Below are 16556 nucleotides of genomic sequence, written 5' to 3' on the forward strand. Positions count from 1 at the left end.
AAAAAAAAAATAAAAGAAAGCCATCTCACTATTAAGGGAGATTTTTTTGTACTACTGATGTAGACTTCTGCAACCTTAAAGGCAGGACATACATCTGAGCTGATGCTCATATATAATTATTTATTGATAAGACCACTTGAAAAGTTTTTTAAATTTTTCTGCTTCCCATATTAATTAAAGCAAAGAGGCATTTTTAAGACTACATTCTCATCAGACTACAAATCACATTCTGTGGGATGGCAATAATTTCTAAATAATCCATCTGGACTACCTAGTCTTCAACAGAGGCAAGGGAATGTGGCCAGTTAGGTCTTCTAAAGGTCTAAATTCACTGTAATTGTTAATAGATTGCAGAAGTGTTTGTTTTCCACAGATTATACTACCTGGTATGTTTGTATTTTATAATTACTTTTGTAATTGCATTTAATAATATAGTATATGTAGTATTCAGAACTTCAGGGATTACACTTCATACAGATACTTTAAAATATAAAATCAGGTGTACTAGTTCACTGTTCCCTCAAGCATTTTAAGTCATTTTCTGAATGAATTTATGAAGCATAGATTAAAGTCACCAAATATTGTAATAGAAATTAGTAGTTGTAGCTTATTTTAAGTCAGACACTTCCATATGTGCAATTTCATTGCAGACAAAAAGCAATTCTTTTCCTAGCAGTAAGGTAGTAAAGTTCATAGTAGTAAAATCTTTCTCTTTTCTTCATCCTTTTATTTATTTGGAAATTATTTCTTTGGAACTCAGATGTCGTCCCCAGAAGGGATTTAAAATCACTTCAGCCCCTGTTTTTGAAAAGGGTTACTCACCCCAACATTTTATATCCCACATGCAGTTATAGCTCTGGAAAATACCTCCATGCACACATGCCCTGTGCAGCTCATCTGTCTTTCATAACTCATTGTTAGGGAGCGTGTGCACTGTTGGGATTGCAATGAGCGCGGCCGTGAGCGTCCTGTGCCCCCCAAATGAATATGTCTCTCTTGTCAGACTTGGGAGCCTAAAAACAGAGCTGCACATTTGAGGCTTACTTACCCATACCACATGTGGGAAGCCTAAATTTAACTCCTTTCCCCTGGCCTTTTCCTTTCTGCATAAATTCTTTGGAGCTGTGTAATTCGGTGTTCCAAAGGACAAGGTAAAAAGTGGTGGTTTAAAAAAGGCTTAGTGCAATACAAGCTCAAGAGGAAGCAGTCTCTGGTGAACCCTGTTTGGTTTTAATATTGTCTTGGCCACTAACTGTGGTCCTGAAAATGTGATTAGTGGTTCCAAAGTAAAAGTTACTGCTTTAAAGGAGAAACTGCATCTCACATCCTTCAGGTAGCTCCCCAAAAACAAGAGGAGTCCCTTGCTCAAAGAAGGGAAAGTTCAGGAAGGCTTTGGGGATACTTCTAAGGTGTTAAGAGATCAGTTCTGACAGAACTGATAAAAAAACATTGAAAGCAGATGTTATCTTTGCTCTCCTAAAATTTATCCTGTTTACTGCAAAATTGTTGTTTCTTTCTAAGTTTAAAAAAAACAACCCTCTTATTACTTTCTCAGATCATACACATGTGGTATTCCCTAACTCCTGTAAACAGCACTTGCCTTCGGTCCCGTGCACCCACAGAAGTTGCATCATACCACATTAGTCATGCTGGTATGATGAAAGGACTGTGGTACCACACAGGTGCTGGGCAGGCTGCAGGAACGGGTGGGCAAACCTCTTTCTGTGCAAGCAAGGTTCTGAGCTATGCCAGAAAAAAGTATCTTTGTAATGATACAGCTGTGTTCCCCATTATGGGCTGTCCACAGCTGGAGGTGCTTTGATGAAATCACATTTACTAACTTCCAGTTCAGAAACACGTAGGCCTGGCAGAGGGGTGCTTTTGTGTCAGTGGCTGTGGTGCAGACCCAAAGAGAGTGAAGAACAAAGCTCCATAGTCTAAAAAACAATCCTGAACACAGATTGAGACTCGGGCAGTAAGTCTCCTCCTGGGCTTTCCCCAAATCCACAAGAGATGCAAGACTGATACATCAGTGTGCAGGACTTCTCCTTACACTCCTGTGCTTGACGGTATTCCTCAGCCTGTCTCTGATAGGGCAAAGGAAGAAGAACCACAGAAAACATGCTTACAGTGTTCACATATATGCAGAGGAAGGAAAAAACCCAGAGTATGAGGAGCAGAGTCCTCTCACCTTTCAGCTACCCAGCACGACATCTGTAGTTACCAAAGAGACACCTTCTAGCAGGGGATGATGAGAGAGAGAGAGGCATGCTGAGGTGTAAAAGCAAAGACCACATTCAAGACTACATTATGCCATATAAGTGGGTTTCGAGTCCCCTTGCATAGTTGGTTCACATTTTGCCACTATAAGGATGGGGAGAAAGAGAAAGAAGTTCCTTGGGTCTACTCTAGAATGGAATTTAAAGCATATGTTGCCAGTTCTTTGTGATTTTATTATTATTTATACTGGAGGTAAGATCCAAGAACATGGATAGTCTCAAATAAAACTTTGAAAAAAGCATGAGAGTTGAAATTTTTCTGCATCTATGAAGAACTTGACAGACATATCATGAGCAGCGAGGTAGAATAATTTTCCCCTGGCAGCTGGTGGTCAGAAAACCATGCCAGTGCCTCCAGAAAGGCACCTATGGCTCCTCTGCCAGTGCCAGAGGTGGATTTATAACACGGGAGAATGCTGACAGGCAGATGGGAATTTCCCAGCCAGCCACACAAGTGAGAGAGGGTCCATATTAATGCATCCAACAGGGAATTGAGCCCTGGAGCCCTTGGCTGCCCAGCTGCTGCCCCACCAGTCCTGTGCAGGCCAGTGCTGCTGCACAGAAGAGCTCTGAGCTGGCAGAGACAGTTTCAGGTGTTTTTCAGACTGGCTCCTGCCCCAGACTGCCCCATGTGAGGACTGCTGTGTCAGACTGGCTCTGCTTTGCACAGCAGCATTCAGATCTCTGATTGAATCCTGGCAGCTCATGTTGATAGGATAAGGATGTGCTACAAGAATTCAGCTTGTTTTGATGCCTACAAATAAATCAGATTTACATTCAGTGTCAGCTTTCTTGAGTGGAGGAAGTCATTAGTGAAAGGAGTGAGTTTTCCTTTATAAAACAGATCAGAGGAATAATGACCTTGTTCTCTTCTTTACCAAGAAAACTGCTGCGGATGGGAAGCGACAGGAGATCATTGTGCTGGACTCAAAGCGAAGCAACGCCATTAACATTGGCTTGACTGTGCTGCCCCCTCCCCGCACCATCAAGACTGCTATTTTGAACTTTGACGAATATGCCTTAAACAAGGAAGGAATAGAGGTAAGAAAGAATAGTCAATGTCTTCAAGTCTGCATTTTCAATACTACTTTTTCCCATGTTGCCTATGGTACAGGCCAGACTGGTCATGGAAGAGGGAGAAGGGGTGTATTATGTCATGTCTGAGTGTCGAAATTTGTGAAATTGGTGCAGTGGGCTCAGGAGCATGAAGTATCATGAGGCTGGGCATGCTCAGTGATCATAGATTATCTGCTTTGTTTGAGTAGCAGTGGTGTTAATTCCTGTCAGGTTTTTCAGAGTATTATCTGAAGCTTGACTGAAATATTGTGAGCAGCAAAAATAGGCAGTAAGTTACTAAGGCTGATGCAACTGGTACAGGGTTTAATAAATTTCGTGCCCAGCTAGCTGTTGGAGTCATTCTAGATTGTATATCTAATGGAAAACAAATACAGTGACTAGTTTTGCCCAGAATAGCATTTCTGTGTTACTGTTGTTTGAAGAAAAGCAGTTGGTATAAAGATTACAGATGATGTAATTTTTACCACTACACGTTTGACTTTGCAGATATTCTTACCAAGATCCAAGATGAGCTCTGTATATTATTTTTTTTATCAAAACATTTTTCTTCTATGAAGTGTAAAAGAAGCCTGTGGCTCCACTGTTTTTTTCATTATGGTTGTATTCATTTCAATTTTTTTTTTTTTTCAATAAGCCCATATCATCTAGTAAAAGTAATCTGCACAACTACAAATCTCATCCAGTGGCTATCAGAGGTCACATATTAACTCACAGTCACCTTTCAGTGGTTTGGCACTGTGTTTCATTATTCCCCCCTTTCCACCTTCACCTTGCTGACTACAAAAGAAAATGAGGAAAGCTTCCTGGAATGGAGTTGCCAACAGTTACATGCAAAAGAAATGCTTAAGGCAAAAGATCCTTCTAGCTGGAAGGCAAGGCCTGATTTATCCCTGCTAGAATATAGTTTCTTCCCAAAGCTGTATTACTTATTTTCTATATGCATACATCACTTGTTTTATGAAGGTGACAGATCACTCTAAAAAAGTAATTTTTCATGACCCAGCCCATGTACCCACCACTGCAGTCTGCACTACTAAGCTTTAAAGTGTTGGAGAGAAGTACCCCTCCAGCCAAGCCCAACTCACAGACAGCCAGTTAGATCTCAGTGCTGTAGGCAGTGTTTCCATACATCCAACATAAAATGGCTGACAAAGAAGAACTTCACTAACTTCTCTGTATCGTCTCCTATGAATTGTGTCCTTCTGTGGCTTCAGGTACTCTGCACAGCTCGACTTTTCCACTGCCAGCATTTGTCTCTGGGCTGCCCATCTGCCAAACACCTGCTGTGGTGTCCACAGCTGTGCTTTGTACCACCATACCTTCCTTTGGGTGGCCTTTCCATTAGCTGCCAGGAACCCATAATTTCATTTAAAATATATATGAAGGTGGATTTCAGTTTGAAGAATTCAAGAAACCAGGAAATTGTACACTGCTAATATACTTGCCCAGTGCTAAAGAAAAGGTTTCTGAGGTCTGTCCCCACAGCTTGAAGCTAAGGATGTGAGTAATCCTAATGTGATCATTCAGGTATTTGAAATCAAAAGAAAGGATAAGTGCAGCAGAGCCCAAGTACTTTGCACTTTGAGGAATGAAGTCTTGATTGGCTGGAAAGGATGATGTCCATGGAGGAAAGAGCTTTTTTTCCTCAATTATATATATTTATTTACTTCTTATCAGGTAAAACCCTACACTGAATTCAGATTCCCTTTCTCAATCCCAAATTACAGATTTTTCTTACAGCATGTTACAGAGCCAGACCTTTATAGTGATAGAGAGGGCTGGATTGAGCTGTGCAGAATTGGCCAGGTAGCACACAGGTTGACACAAAAAGGCATCGTTGTGAGTCCCACTGTTTGCAGCAGATCCCTGCCTCAGTTTTCCATACTGCTCCTTTGGTCTACAGTGTAGACAAGCTTTGTGTCCTGTCTCTCTTTTCTCTGTTCATTGGCTTTAGCCCTAAAGTTAGCATAGAGAGACGAGAGGTTGTCATTTCAGTCTAGATTTTTAGAAAGTTTTCTAAATGTAAGGAAATAATTGGTAGCCACTTTGAATGAATCAGCAATAATGTAAGAATCAGCTTCATTTATTAAAAATCCACCAATAATACAGCAATTTTTTATATAATGTAATTGATAGGTTATCTATGGGTTGATCGAGGCAGGATTGGTATGGAAAAAAATTATGCAATTTGCCGAAGTAAAAGAATTGTATCACAGTAGGTACTCAAAAGCCTTTCTGCACAGTAATTGTCTAGAAGAGATGTCACATCCAGTAAGCAGAAGAGAGGTATGTGAAGGGAGCAGGAAAAGAGATGTGTGCAGTGACAACATAACATTCACTGCTAAAATTTCAGAGAAGCTATAATTTAGGATTGTCTTCAGCTTTTGTCAGATCCAACACAGAGCAGAGCACCCGTAGTGTGAAAAGTCACCTGAGCCATCCTTTGCCTTGGCAGTGAGCTCTGTGCTTTGCTGAGGAGCATTGCCACTGTCACGAGACTGTGTGTGTGGCTTTAGTTCTGCACCTTGGTGGATTAAATGGTACCTTAAAACTGACCTTAGTGATTCCTTTAAGGACAGTAGACTGAAGCAGTGCTGGCAGTAGTGCTAGCAGCAAGGCAAGGGTGCAGTGGGCTGCAGGCTACAAGTTTGTGATAGCCCAATTCATCATCAAGTCCATAGATAGAGCAGTAGGTCCAGTAGAGCCTCCACTGCTGCCCTATATCCTGCTGAATGCTGCTTTGCTTTTGACATTGAACTCTTGTTAGTAATCCATACTTTATTTTTTAACTTCAAAGATATAACTAAGTGGAAAAATTCCTCCAGATGTTTTAAAACCCACTCTTCCTAAGTTTTGTATTTTTAGGTATTAAAGTTGTTAGGTACCCCTGAGATGTGAGAAAAGGCAGAAAGTGGGGCCATGACACTAAAAAGGCAGATATAGTCCACTTAGTATGCAAAGCAGGCACTGTTTAAGACGTATTTTCAGAGGAATGCATGTTGTGTGTTTGCAAGCATGAGCCAGTCCAGCTAAAAAAAAATTTTGCCACCTGACATTTGCCAAAGTGTTTGTGTTTTCCTTTCTTTGAAAGCTTGGCATTCATTGTGTTCAAACAGCTTGGAGCTCACTGCAGAATAAAGAACTGCCTCCTTAGCATGGACGAGGTCTTGCTCTGAGTTAAGCAAAAGAGGCAAGCTTAAAATCCTGGCACGTAATTCTTATTTATCAGAGGCAACTGCAGGAAAGGAGTCCAACAAACCAGTCCTTGGTGCTTGTCTGTAGAGAAGGAAATGAGTGGATCCCTCTATAAAGGGCTGCTCAGTAAGGAAACGTGGATCAAAACCAAATTATACCAAAGATCATGATTAATTTAGCAGAGAAAAATTAGGGTAGGAAATTAGCATGGGTTGTTTTCTGCTTTACAGTATAGCTTTGTGATGCTATGCAGTGTTGATTGCATTAGTAGGTATGGTTTTTAGTAAAACTTTGAAATGAAAAAACCTCTACAGGCGTGCTACACCTTCCATACTCGTAATAAGTAATTTGAAGTCTAGGTGTCTGGAGTGGCTAGGTAGCCCTGAGATGTCAAAAGGGGTAAGAAATGAGAGCTTGGTGTTAAAAAGCCAGATGGTGACATGTATAAACAAAAATCAGAATTTGATTTTTGGAAACAAGTAAGGTATTTACACTTTTATTCTGATTGTTGACATGGTACATCAACATTTGCAGTTTTCAATTTGTTCAGCTAGTGCTTTGTAAGACTGTGATGGGATGTTTCAAATGAGGCTAGCTCGTGTGACCTGAAAGAACACCTTTTTTCACAAGTCTAGACAGAAGAGAGAAAGACCTCAGTGGTACCTTTCTGGCCAGACACCTACAGTCAGCATATCACAACCCTAATCTTTTAAAGAAAAAATGCCACACTTTCTCTTCTTGCAGGAAACCAAAACGTCATCTGGACTTTCTGTGACCAGCAATGACATGTCCATGTATTTCTGTAGAGAGTTGAGGAAGCAGAGTGGTCTGACTGAGGCAATGGTGTCAGTTCCTGATTTACAGGGATGGCCATCAGTGTTTTAGATGCAGCTCCTTCTCAGAATTGAACCATTTTTGGAGGAGTTGTAATAAAATTAGTGCAGGCAGCCTCCCTTACTGTAAAGTTCTGACCTTCATAGGCTGTTATATTTTCTTAGAGTTTCTACAGGTAATGCAAAACAGCAATGGGTCTTGTTAACAGCTGCCTGGGAAGCTGAAATGTGAGAGACCCTTTTAGGGGTTGGATTGTCTCCTGAGGCCTGTCAAATACCTAGTGAAATACCCACTAACATGTATTTGGTTATGCAGCTTATGTATTTGTGGTCCTCAAGCCACAGAAAGCTTTGGACACAGCAATAACAAACAGGTATTTGAGTTACTAATTTTTTCAGTCTGTTATTCACCTGGTAAGATCAGTTGAAGCTTAACACAAAAGACAAGACACCCCTGCAACCTCGTCATCACTGAGAAGTCCCAGTATGTCGTGAAAGAGAAAATTTAAGCACTTAATTTTCTCAGAGGTTCTGGGCTATTTGCTGTCACTGGTTAGGTGCTTCCTTGCATCCCACACTGAGGCCCATGAACCTCAGCCATATGTTTCTTTTGTAGGTCTTCCCTCTTTGGAACTTTTGGAGATTATACCTCAGGATGGCAGAGTCCAGGAAATAAGTAGTTTAATCCCTTTGCTGAAAGGACAAGCAGGTGGCTGGGTCAAGTAGTTTAGCAGCAGAATAATTAGGATCCATTATCTAATGCAAAATTTACTTATTTTCCTCCATTATTTGTGCACTGGTTTTCCTCAAAAAATAAGACTCTGGCCCAAACAGTTGTGTGAGAATGCATGAAGGTGAAATACATGTGTCACACATACTAGAGAATATGAGCATAGGGTTTGTTAATAATAATTCTTCTTTAATTCACCTGAAGGCTGCTGACACCACCTCAGTTACAAAAGACCGAGGGAGCTGGGCCTGTTCAGCCTGGAGAATAGCCATCTGAGAGTATCAATGTATTTAAGTATGTGGAGGGAGGGTGCCAAGAGGGTGGATCCAGGGTCTGCTCAGTGGTGTTGAGCAATGGGACAAGAGGCAACAGGCAGAAACTGATGCACAGGAAGTTCCACCTGGATGTGAGGAAAAACTTCTTCACTGTGCAGGTAACCGAGCACTGGAACAGGTTGCCCAGAAAGGCTGTGGAGTCTCCCTCACTGAAGGTATTCAAAAACCATCTGGGCACAATCCTGTGCCATTTGCTCTGCAATGACCCTGCTTGAGCAGGGAGGTTGGACCAGAAATCCCACTGTGGTCCCTTCCAACGTAACCCACTCTGGGATTCTGTGTACTGGGGAGAGCAATATGAACTAATGATTGGACTCGAAGCTATTTGTGTTTTAATGGTCACATCAGGTGCCAATAACCTCCTGCCCTGCTGTGATTTTATGCTACTTTTACTGTTAGTGTAGTTTCAAAAAATAATAGTAATAAAAATTAAAATAATAATAAAGTGGCAGATGGTGTACTCATCAGTTTCCAGCACGGAAGAAATGGTTCAATTAAGTCATAGAGTGGAAATCAAGAAGAGGAGCATTTCACCACTTGCTCAGAGGGGCACCAAGGATGATGACCATCAGGATGAGACTTATTTGCCCAAGCAGATGAGAAGTGCTGAGGTCATTGTTATGGGGTCACTTGCACCCTGGATGGTGTGAGACCTGCCAGCAGCTCTGGCCCCACCAAGGCATGGCTTTCAGCAGCAGGGCTGATCCTCAGCAGCTGGCACCACAAGCACAGGCTCTTTTGCTTGGCATCCTCTGTTTCACATAGTATGGTACTCAGCTCAGCAGCCTTGCAGAACTTGGACTCGAATGCTTTTGTCAGCTCCATCTATCTTGTGATGTTTATATAAAGCTCAGGGAGGAGGAGAGTCCCTTTGGAAATAAAGGTTACTGTTTCTTTGCTCTCTTTAAAATGCCCCAAAGCAGTACAAAATCTCTGGAGTGAAGGCACTGCCCCACCACAAAATACTTGCGGGATCCCTGGGTAGGTGCCAAAAGTCCTGGTTATTTGTAGGAGGCAATTGAGAATACTGCTGCAGTGTTAGCCCTCAAAAATGCACCAGAGGCATTTATACATCCATCACATGGCTACTGCTAAACTCTCCATGTATGGATGTTCAGTATGATCCTATTTGCAAGCTGCCCTGTCTCAGCTGAAGGCGTTTGCTTTCTCGTTGTGGAGGAGAGGAGTAGGCACTCAGGTGCATGACTCCTTCAGGGACACTGCAAAACACCTTTCTTTATGAGTATCAGGCTTGGTCTGGTTTTTTTAAGAGAATTTTTAGATGAGTATTGGCTCAGCACTGAGAAATGCCATGAAGCAGCTACTTATAAATCTAGTTTTATGTTAGGTATGACCCAAGTAACAGATTTCAGCATGTATGGGTGGAGGGAGGGAGGGATGGATGGATGGATGGATGGATGGATGGATGGATGGATGGCACATCTCAAAATCAATACGCAAATGCTGTCAACTGGAACAGGTGTACATCAGAATATTTTCCAAGCAGTCCTTTTCAGGCTAAGGAAAAGCACCAGAGTGCATTGAGGGATTTTCCTCCTCTTCTTTTTTCTTTACTTCAGATATTAATTTATTAAGGTAGAATCTTGCAGTGTCCAAGCAAGGGGGCTTTTTCTGTTGTTGTTGTTGTTTATACAAAAAATAGCAAGAGAGAGAGAGAACATTAACAGAAAGAAATGCTTCTTTATTTATGTTTATGGAAGTCAACAGAAGAAAATAGACAGCAATGCAAATGCTGTGGCTGCAATTAAGTCAGTCCCAACTCAACAAACTGAACATTATTTGCCTGCCTAACTCTTGTTCTTCGCCTGATTGACCAGGAAAAGTCCCTTGCTCTCCATCCACACTTAGCTCCAGTGGTGTACAAACAGCCAGGGGAACTATTGGTGCTGGGAGGGGGCAGTTGTGCTGCTTTGATGAATTGGCTATGTCCAGTGTTGGAATAAGGCTGTAGTTTGGATTGGCAGGTCTGATAGCTCTTTGGCTGTATTTTTATTATTCTCTCCTCCCCTTCAAAACAGCCTCTATCATTATAGATGGCTACAGCAAAAACATGTCCTTCCTCAGATGAATAAACATTAGTTGTGTTAAAAATCTGCTTTGCTTTAAGCAGGCATTTATCAGTAGGATAAAGACCTCAACTTATCTGATGCCTTTATGTTGTTTTGCTTTTCTTTTTTATTTTGAAGTGCATTTATTCTGTTAAAAACTGATTAAGACACAATACCTTAGAGAGCAATACTTTGGGAAGGAAAGCTGCCACATTTAAACAAGCCTGTAAAATGCATGAATTAAAGGCAAAATTTAAATATTTTGAGCCACGCTGTCAGCAGAAACGGAAAATATTGAGATCCTTTTTCAGATAAAAAGAAAAAAAGGCCATATGTTATGCAGTGCATAATTCAGCTTTAAATTCAATGTGTGTTCCTTGGGAAGTTGTCATTTAGGGTGAAATCTTTAGGAATGACCTAGTAAGCTGCAATAGTTTCCATGTTCCATAAGAAAAACAAAACAGACTGAATAAAAAGCCAGAAATTATGGGAACAGCGAGGGACAGGAGTCCTCAAGTTATCCTTGTATACTTACAAGTGTGCTAGAAGATTTGTAGATATTGGGGCTGAAAGGGACCTTAAAATCTGGTCTGACTTGCCGTAAATCACAGGCCACAAAACTGTTCTCCTTCTACCCTTACTTCCATACATAATTTGCGAAAAGATGTTAAGTTCTGACTTAAACGTGAAAGTTGATGAGATCAGTCCTGACCAATCTCCTTTTGTCTCCTTTGGTGTTTCATCCCATGATTAGCCATATCTACTGAATACAGATTTTAAAAGAATGAAATAGCATTTTAATCCAGGTACGTTTTTAAACAAACTGCAGGTGTGTGAGACATCAGTCCTCATTTTGCTTCCTTGTGCAGTGAGTTAGTTCTTGGTTACTACCGTGCTGTCCTAATTTAACAGCCAGGGACTTGAGGACTTCTACTGTGGCTGCTGTGGGGTCACCCAGCAACCAGCCCTCACACTCCTCTCAGCCCCACCACTGATGCCTGCCTTTTGTCTCCCTGTCCAGAAAATCCTGACCATGATCCCAACCGAGGAGGAAAAGCAGAAGATCCAGGAGGCACAGCTGGCGAATCCTGATGTCCCCCTGGGCAGTGCTGAGCAGTTCCTTCTCACCCTCTCCTCCATCAGTGAACTCTCTGCCAGGCTCCAGCTCTGGGCTTTCAAGATGGACTATGAGATAGTGGAAAAGGTGAGGGAAAGGAGGGAGTTGGGTGGAGACTCTTCCAAGGCTTTGCTTCATCATTCTGTGACCTTGGTATTATATGCACATTTTGAGGAAATGGTAAATGGGGCACTTTTGTTTCAGTGGCCAGCCAGGAAACAGCTAAAATGATCCTTTATAATCTCTTCCTTCTATAAAAGACAATTAAGAGATTATGTCTTCCTTCCTTTAATTAGTCAGTAATGATATTGAAACAAAGAAGAGGGCTAAATCTTTGCCACATCTTCTCCAGATATTGTTATTCAGGAAATTCTTACTTCAGAGCCGCCAGAATTTTTTTTCGGTAAAGATTGAGTGAGGACTACTATATTCAGTTTTATATCATGAGATATTGATCTTACATCCATTTGAGCTAAGGAAAACACCGTCCATTGAGGTTTTTTTGTTTATAGCTCTCAAAACTCTAAACAAAAATAAGACAGTTCAGCTTAGTCACAGACAATTATTGACACCTTCTCTACAGATGGCATTCATTCAAAGAACACTCTAATAATATAATTGAGGTGTCTGTCAAGAATGATGAATCACAGGCAAAAGTTTTTTAAAAAGAGGGTAAAATTTTAGTGCACAGATGAAGCAGAATGAAACTGTGTAGGGTTTCAGGTACTTGCTGCCTTTCACAAGGTCTTTCAGGCATCTCTGCACAGGAGTTTCCTTCTGGCTGCACTTCTGGTGCATACCACAGGCATTGCCCTTAAAGCAGCTCTCTCCTCTACATATTAGTTTTGTATATCTATCTCTGCACACAAGTGTGTATTGAAAAATCAGTGTAAGTTTGTGTGATATGGATTCTAAAAAGTGGGACGTGCTTGTGAAAATGCCATATGTTTACTAGCAATGGTTATTTAATGAGTTGTTACAACAGTGGATTGATTTGCAGATGATACTGTCAAGATTACTCAACCTCTACTTAATTTTCTTAGATGTTAGGAAATGCAATCACACTAATCAGAGTCAGGATTTTTAATTGGAATGTTTTAGTTTCTGACTTGTATAGCAAAATACTTGTATCTGGCATGAATACTTTTTTGCCTGTTTTTTTTCACTCTGGTACAGCTATTTATTCTGCTCTGAAGTTACCGCAAGGCTAAATTGTACCTTTCACATAAACTAAGTTAGCTGTAGCTCTTAATCTCCACATATACCTAGAATTTCTAGTGTCATCTCAGTCAAAAAGCAACATTTGAAGCACTGCTAAATGCTAAAGAAATTCTGATAGTTTTCCTGATGCTTTGCCACAAAGTTAGTTAATTTATTGCCAGCTGAAATCCATGTAGAATGGATGCTAGTACAAAATACCTCAAATACTTACATTACTTAAAGCAATAGCTGTAGTGAAGATAAAACCAACATTTTTATCCCTGTTTGAAGACAGACAGGACTAAGCACAGTACTTAGCAGAAAATGGTAGAGGAAGTAACATGTGATAACTGTGATAAAGTAAGAGGAGCATGTGATAAGCCTAGCAGACAAGCATAGACAGGACAGACAGCTTGGGTCTTAGTTGGGTGAGGAGGAAGAAACAGATCAGACATCAGGGGTACATGGGAGAGCAAGCACCTGTGTGTCTGCAGTAACAAAAGGTTAAGGTCAGAGTTTAAGTTCCAGGTAACCAGTAAACATACATGTTTTGTAGACTGAAGTGAAATACTGTGAGCATATTCAGTTTTTTAAAAATGAAGTAGTTTGCATTAGTGATTATGGTAATAAAAGAGACCCATGAGGTGCTAACATTCTTCTGTTTGTGAAACTATGTTTCTGCACAAAATCCATCTGCAAAAGGGCAAACCCTTCTTGAAACTTAGGTCCCAAAATCACTTAGCTCCACGGTTTTTGCCATTTTTTTTTTAGTCTGGCATTTGCTGGATTTTTTCTTTTTAAATCTTATTTCGTAATAAGGAAAATTCATAGCAGTTCAGAATGCACTCATATTATCTACCAAGTCACACATATATTTTATGTAAGATATGAATACTGTTATTTCCATGAGGCTGGAAGTTTTAGATGGTTCCTGATATCAACAGTGTGAAATACCTGAGTTATTGGTAAGACCAGGGTTCTCGTACATGAGACTCTTCTGCTAACCTGCCAAGAAGAGTGTTCAGCCTAAGTAGGTCTTAGCTTCATCTCTGACAACCTGAAAGAAAAGAACATGAATTTTTCAAGAAATGGATTGATATATTTTTTATGTTCATGAAAAGCTTTCCAGGCATAATTATAGAAATCATCTTTCTTAGCTTGAATTTAATTAACTAAAGCAAGTCAGGGTACATTTGTAGGGAGCATTTGCAGACTGTGAGGGGCTGAACTGGATACTCCACTCTTTGCTGTCTATAGAAAATAAAAAAAAAGAAAAAACCCTTTCCAAATTATTTGCTTGATAATGTGTATGCTGATTTGAAATGTTAATTAAATGCCTACCGAAAGTCATTAGCAGAACAATAATTTTTCTCACCTTTCTTTTGGTATCCTAGTTTAAATGCACAGACAAAAGAGGTAAAAAAAATTACAGTGTGTTGCTACTCATTCCTCATATGGAACTACTTATGATGCAGATATTGTCAAATTTTATTATCTCAAAGGGTCTTAGAAAAAGAAATAGAAACTTTGGTTGTCCTAAATAAGATTTTTTTTTTAATTAAGATCACTGCAGACAAATATATCCTTTTTCTGACAACTTAAAAGATCACAAAATTAATATAAGCAGGTGTAGAAATGAGAAAAGTATGATTAGTTGAGTTCATTTGTACATGTGCATCAAACGTTTATCAGGCATTATGAGATGTCTTTCAGACAGAAGTTGTGGACCAATCCTCAAATTTCATTCAATCCTAATTTTTAGCTGAAAAATAAAAATGTAGTATCCAAGGATATGAGGTAGCTCTGCCTTACCTATCTGCCCTCTTTAGGTAGAAAGTGAGTTTTATAGGAAGCAAGAGTGGGTAAATTTGAAAAAAACAGAAATTTGTCTGATTGTTTAGTATCTTGCATACTCTTTTTTATTGTTTTTTAATCCTACAATAAAATAAGAAATAAAGAGTAATTATAAATGTGTACTATATGCAATAAAGTCTAAGCTCAAATAACTTGTCTAAATAGCTAAATGAAGGGCTCAGTATTGGCCTGCTTTGGAAGCCTCTTATGCCACCTTTTTATTCACATGGAAAATGTTCTAAATTAATCTTTTAGGAATGTTTTTTTGACAGGTTGAAAATTGATCCAAGTACAATAGTTCAGAAGCCCATGTTTACCACAGATGCAGAGCAGTTTGATTCATCCCATAATGCAACAAAAAAAACCTAAATCAACCCTGACTTTAAAGCAACTCAAAGAATACTGTGCAGCAGTTTCATGATTTTAGTTCACCTTGATAAAATCTTGGATTATTTATCACCTCTCCTCTGATGTATCAACTACTTAGCTCACTATCTCATCTCTTAATTTGTCTTGAATTTGCCATATTCTTTTCAAAAGACAGATTGCTCTGTAGTGACTAGAAAGGTGTTTCATTCAGCTTTTATGGTAAAATATCACTACAGTTGTTGAAGGAACCATTGTGTGTCTCCAAGAAAGTGAAGTTCTCAGTTACTTTGCCTCTTGGTCTAAAATAGCAGCTTAATTTTGGCTTCTTGGCTCATAAAGAGTATAATAATTGGGGAAATTGGGAAAAAAAGTCTCCCTGCCCATGGCAGAGCGGTTGGAACTGGATGATCTTCGGGTCTTTTCCAGCACAAACCGTTCTATGATTCTGTGAAAAGAATACTGCTCACGGATGCTTAGAATGGCATTTGAAGATAGAAACAATGTCAACTGTTACTGTGCATACAAAATAAATAACCCTGGGCCTCACACAGACATAGAAATAAGCTCTGACAACTCAGTTACCCTCACTCTCTTCCTTTGAACTCTGGTGTAGTTCACTTCCTGAGGTGATGGAACAGAATTTATGATTTCAAGCCTTATCAGCATGCATATCTGTACTCAGATAACATGTGTGGATGGAAGATGCATTAAATTAAAAGATTAAAATGAGGCTATTTGTAAAGCTTGATGTTTACAGCAGACTTCTTTTTCAGTTTTAAATTCTCACAAGCACAAAACCATATCTAAAACACAGAAGTGGCCATCATTTAAAGAAAGCTGTAGGGTCAAGCTACAAATGTCAAGTCAGCAGGGTTTCTAACTTTTTTCATTTCTTGTTCAAAGATTAGAAAAAATAGTTTTAAGAAGCTTTTTTATCGGTTGGGGCTTGGGTGTGTTCATGCATTTAACTGAAGTGCAGCAGCATCCTCCTGTTTGAAATCACTGGATAGTCCCAGGACAAGTAAGGCAACTGCATACATAAAGGAACAACAGTAGGAAAATATCTTATGTATTTTTTTGCTGTCCTTGCATATGATTTATTAGCTGGAACGTGGAAGAAAGCCAGCACACATGGCCAGTTTACACTCTGCAAGACGCCAGTTCAGGAACTTTTTGCAGCAATTAATCTGAACCATAGAATTAAAAACTAACCTTCACTGTCTTGTTTCTGTTCTTATGGTAGGAAGTTGCAGAGCCACTGCTAGACCTGAAGGAGGGAATGGACCAACTGGAGCACAATAAAACTTTAGGATTTATCCTTTCTACTCTACTAGCCATTGGGAACTTCCTGAATGGAACCAATGTAAGCCTGATGTCCCAGCATTTCCCCTGCAGCTTTTTCCTTCAAAAAAACAGAAGTCAAAATCATTATGAAAATTGCAACCCACTACTTATTTTGTACCAGAAGAGTAATTTAGGGAATAGAACGTGCTTTCTA

At 39.9% G+C, this 16556-nt stretch overlaps 1 protein-coding gene across 15 annotated transcripts in view; it reads left to right on the forward strand.

The window, feature by feature from the left end:
* The window catches only part of FHOD3 (formin homology 2 domain containing 3), a 377539-nt gene that overhangs the window by 318058 nt on the left and 42925 nt on the right, over positions 1–16556 (forward strand). For all 15 annotated transcript variants that reach the window (XM_042048634.1, XM_042048643.1, XM_042048636.1 and 12 more), the window contains 3 exons: positions 3162–3320; positions 11540–11722; positions 16302–16421. In XM_042048634.1, coding sequence (XP_041904568.1) covers positions 3162–3320; positions 11540–11722; positions 16302–16421 — 462 coding nt within the window. The remainder of the gene's footprint in view (positions 1–3161; positions 3321–11539; positions 11723–16301; positions 16422–16556) is intronic.

Source organism: Corvus kubaryi, unplaced genomic scaffold, assembly GCF_017639235.1.
Source record: "Corvus kubaryi isolate FWS band 111438036 unplaced genomic scaffold, C.kubaryi_AGA036_p1.0 68, whole genome shotgun sequence".
Lineage (NCBI taxonomy): Eukaryota > Metazoa > Chordata > Aves > Passeriformes > Corvidae > Corvus > Corvus kubaryi.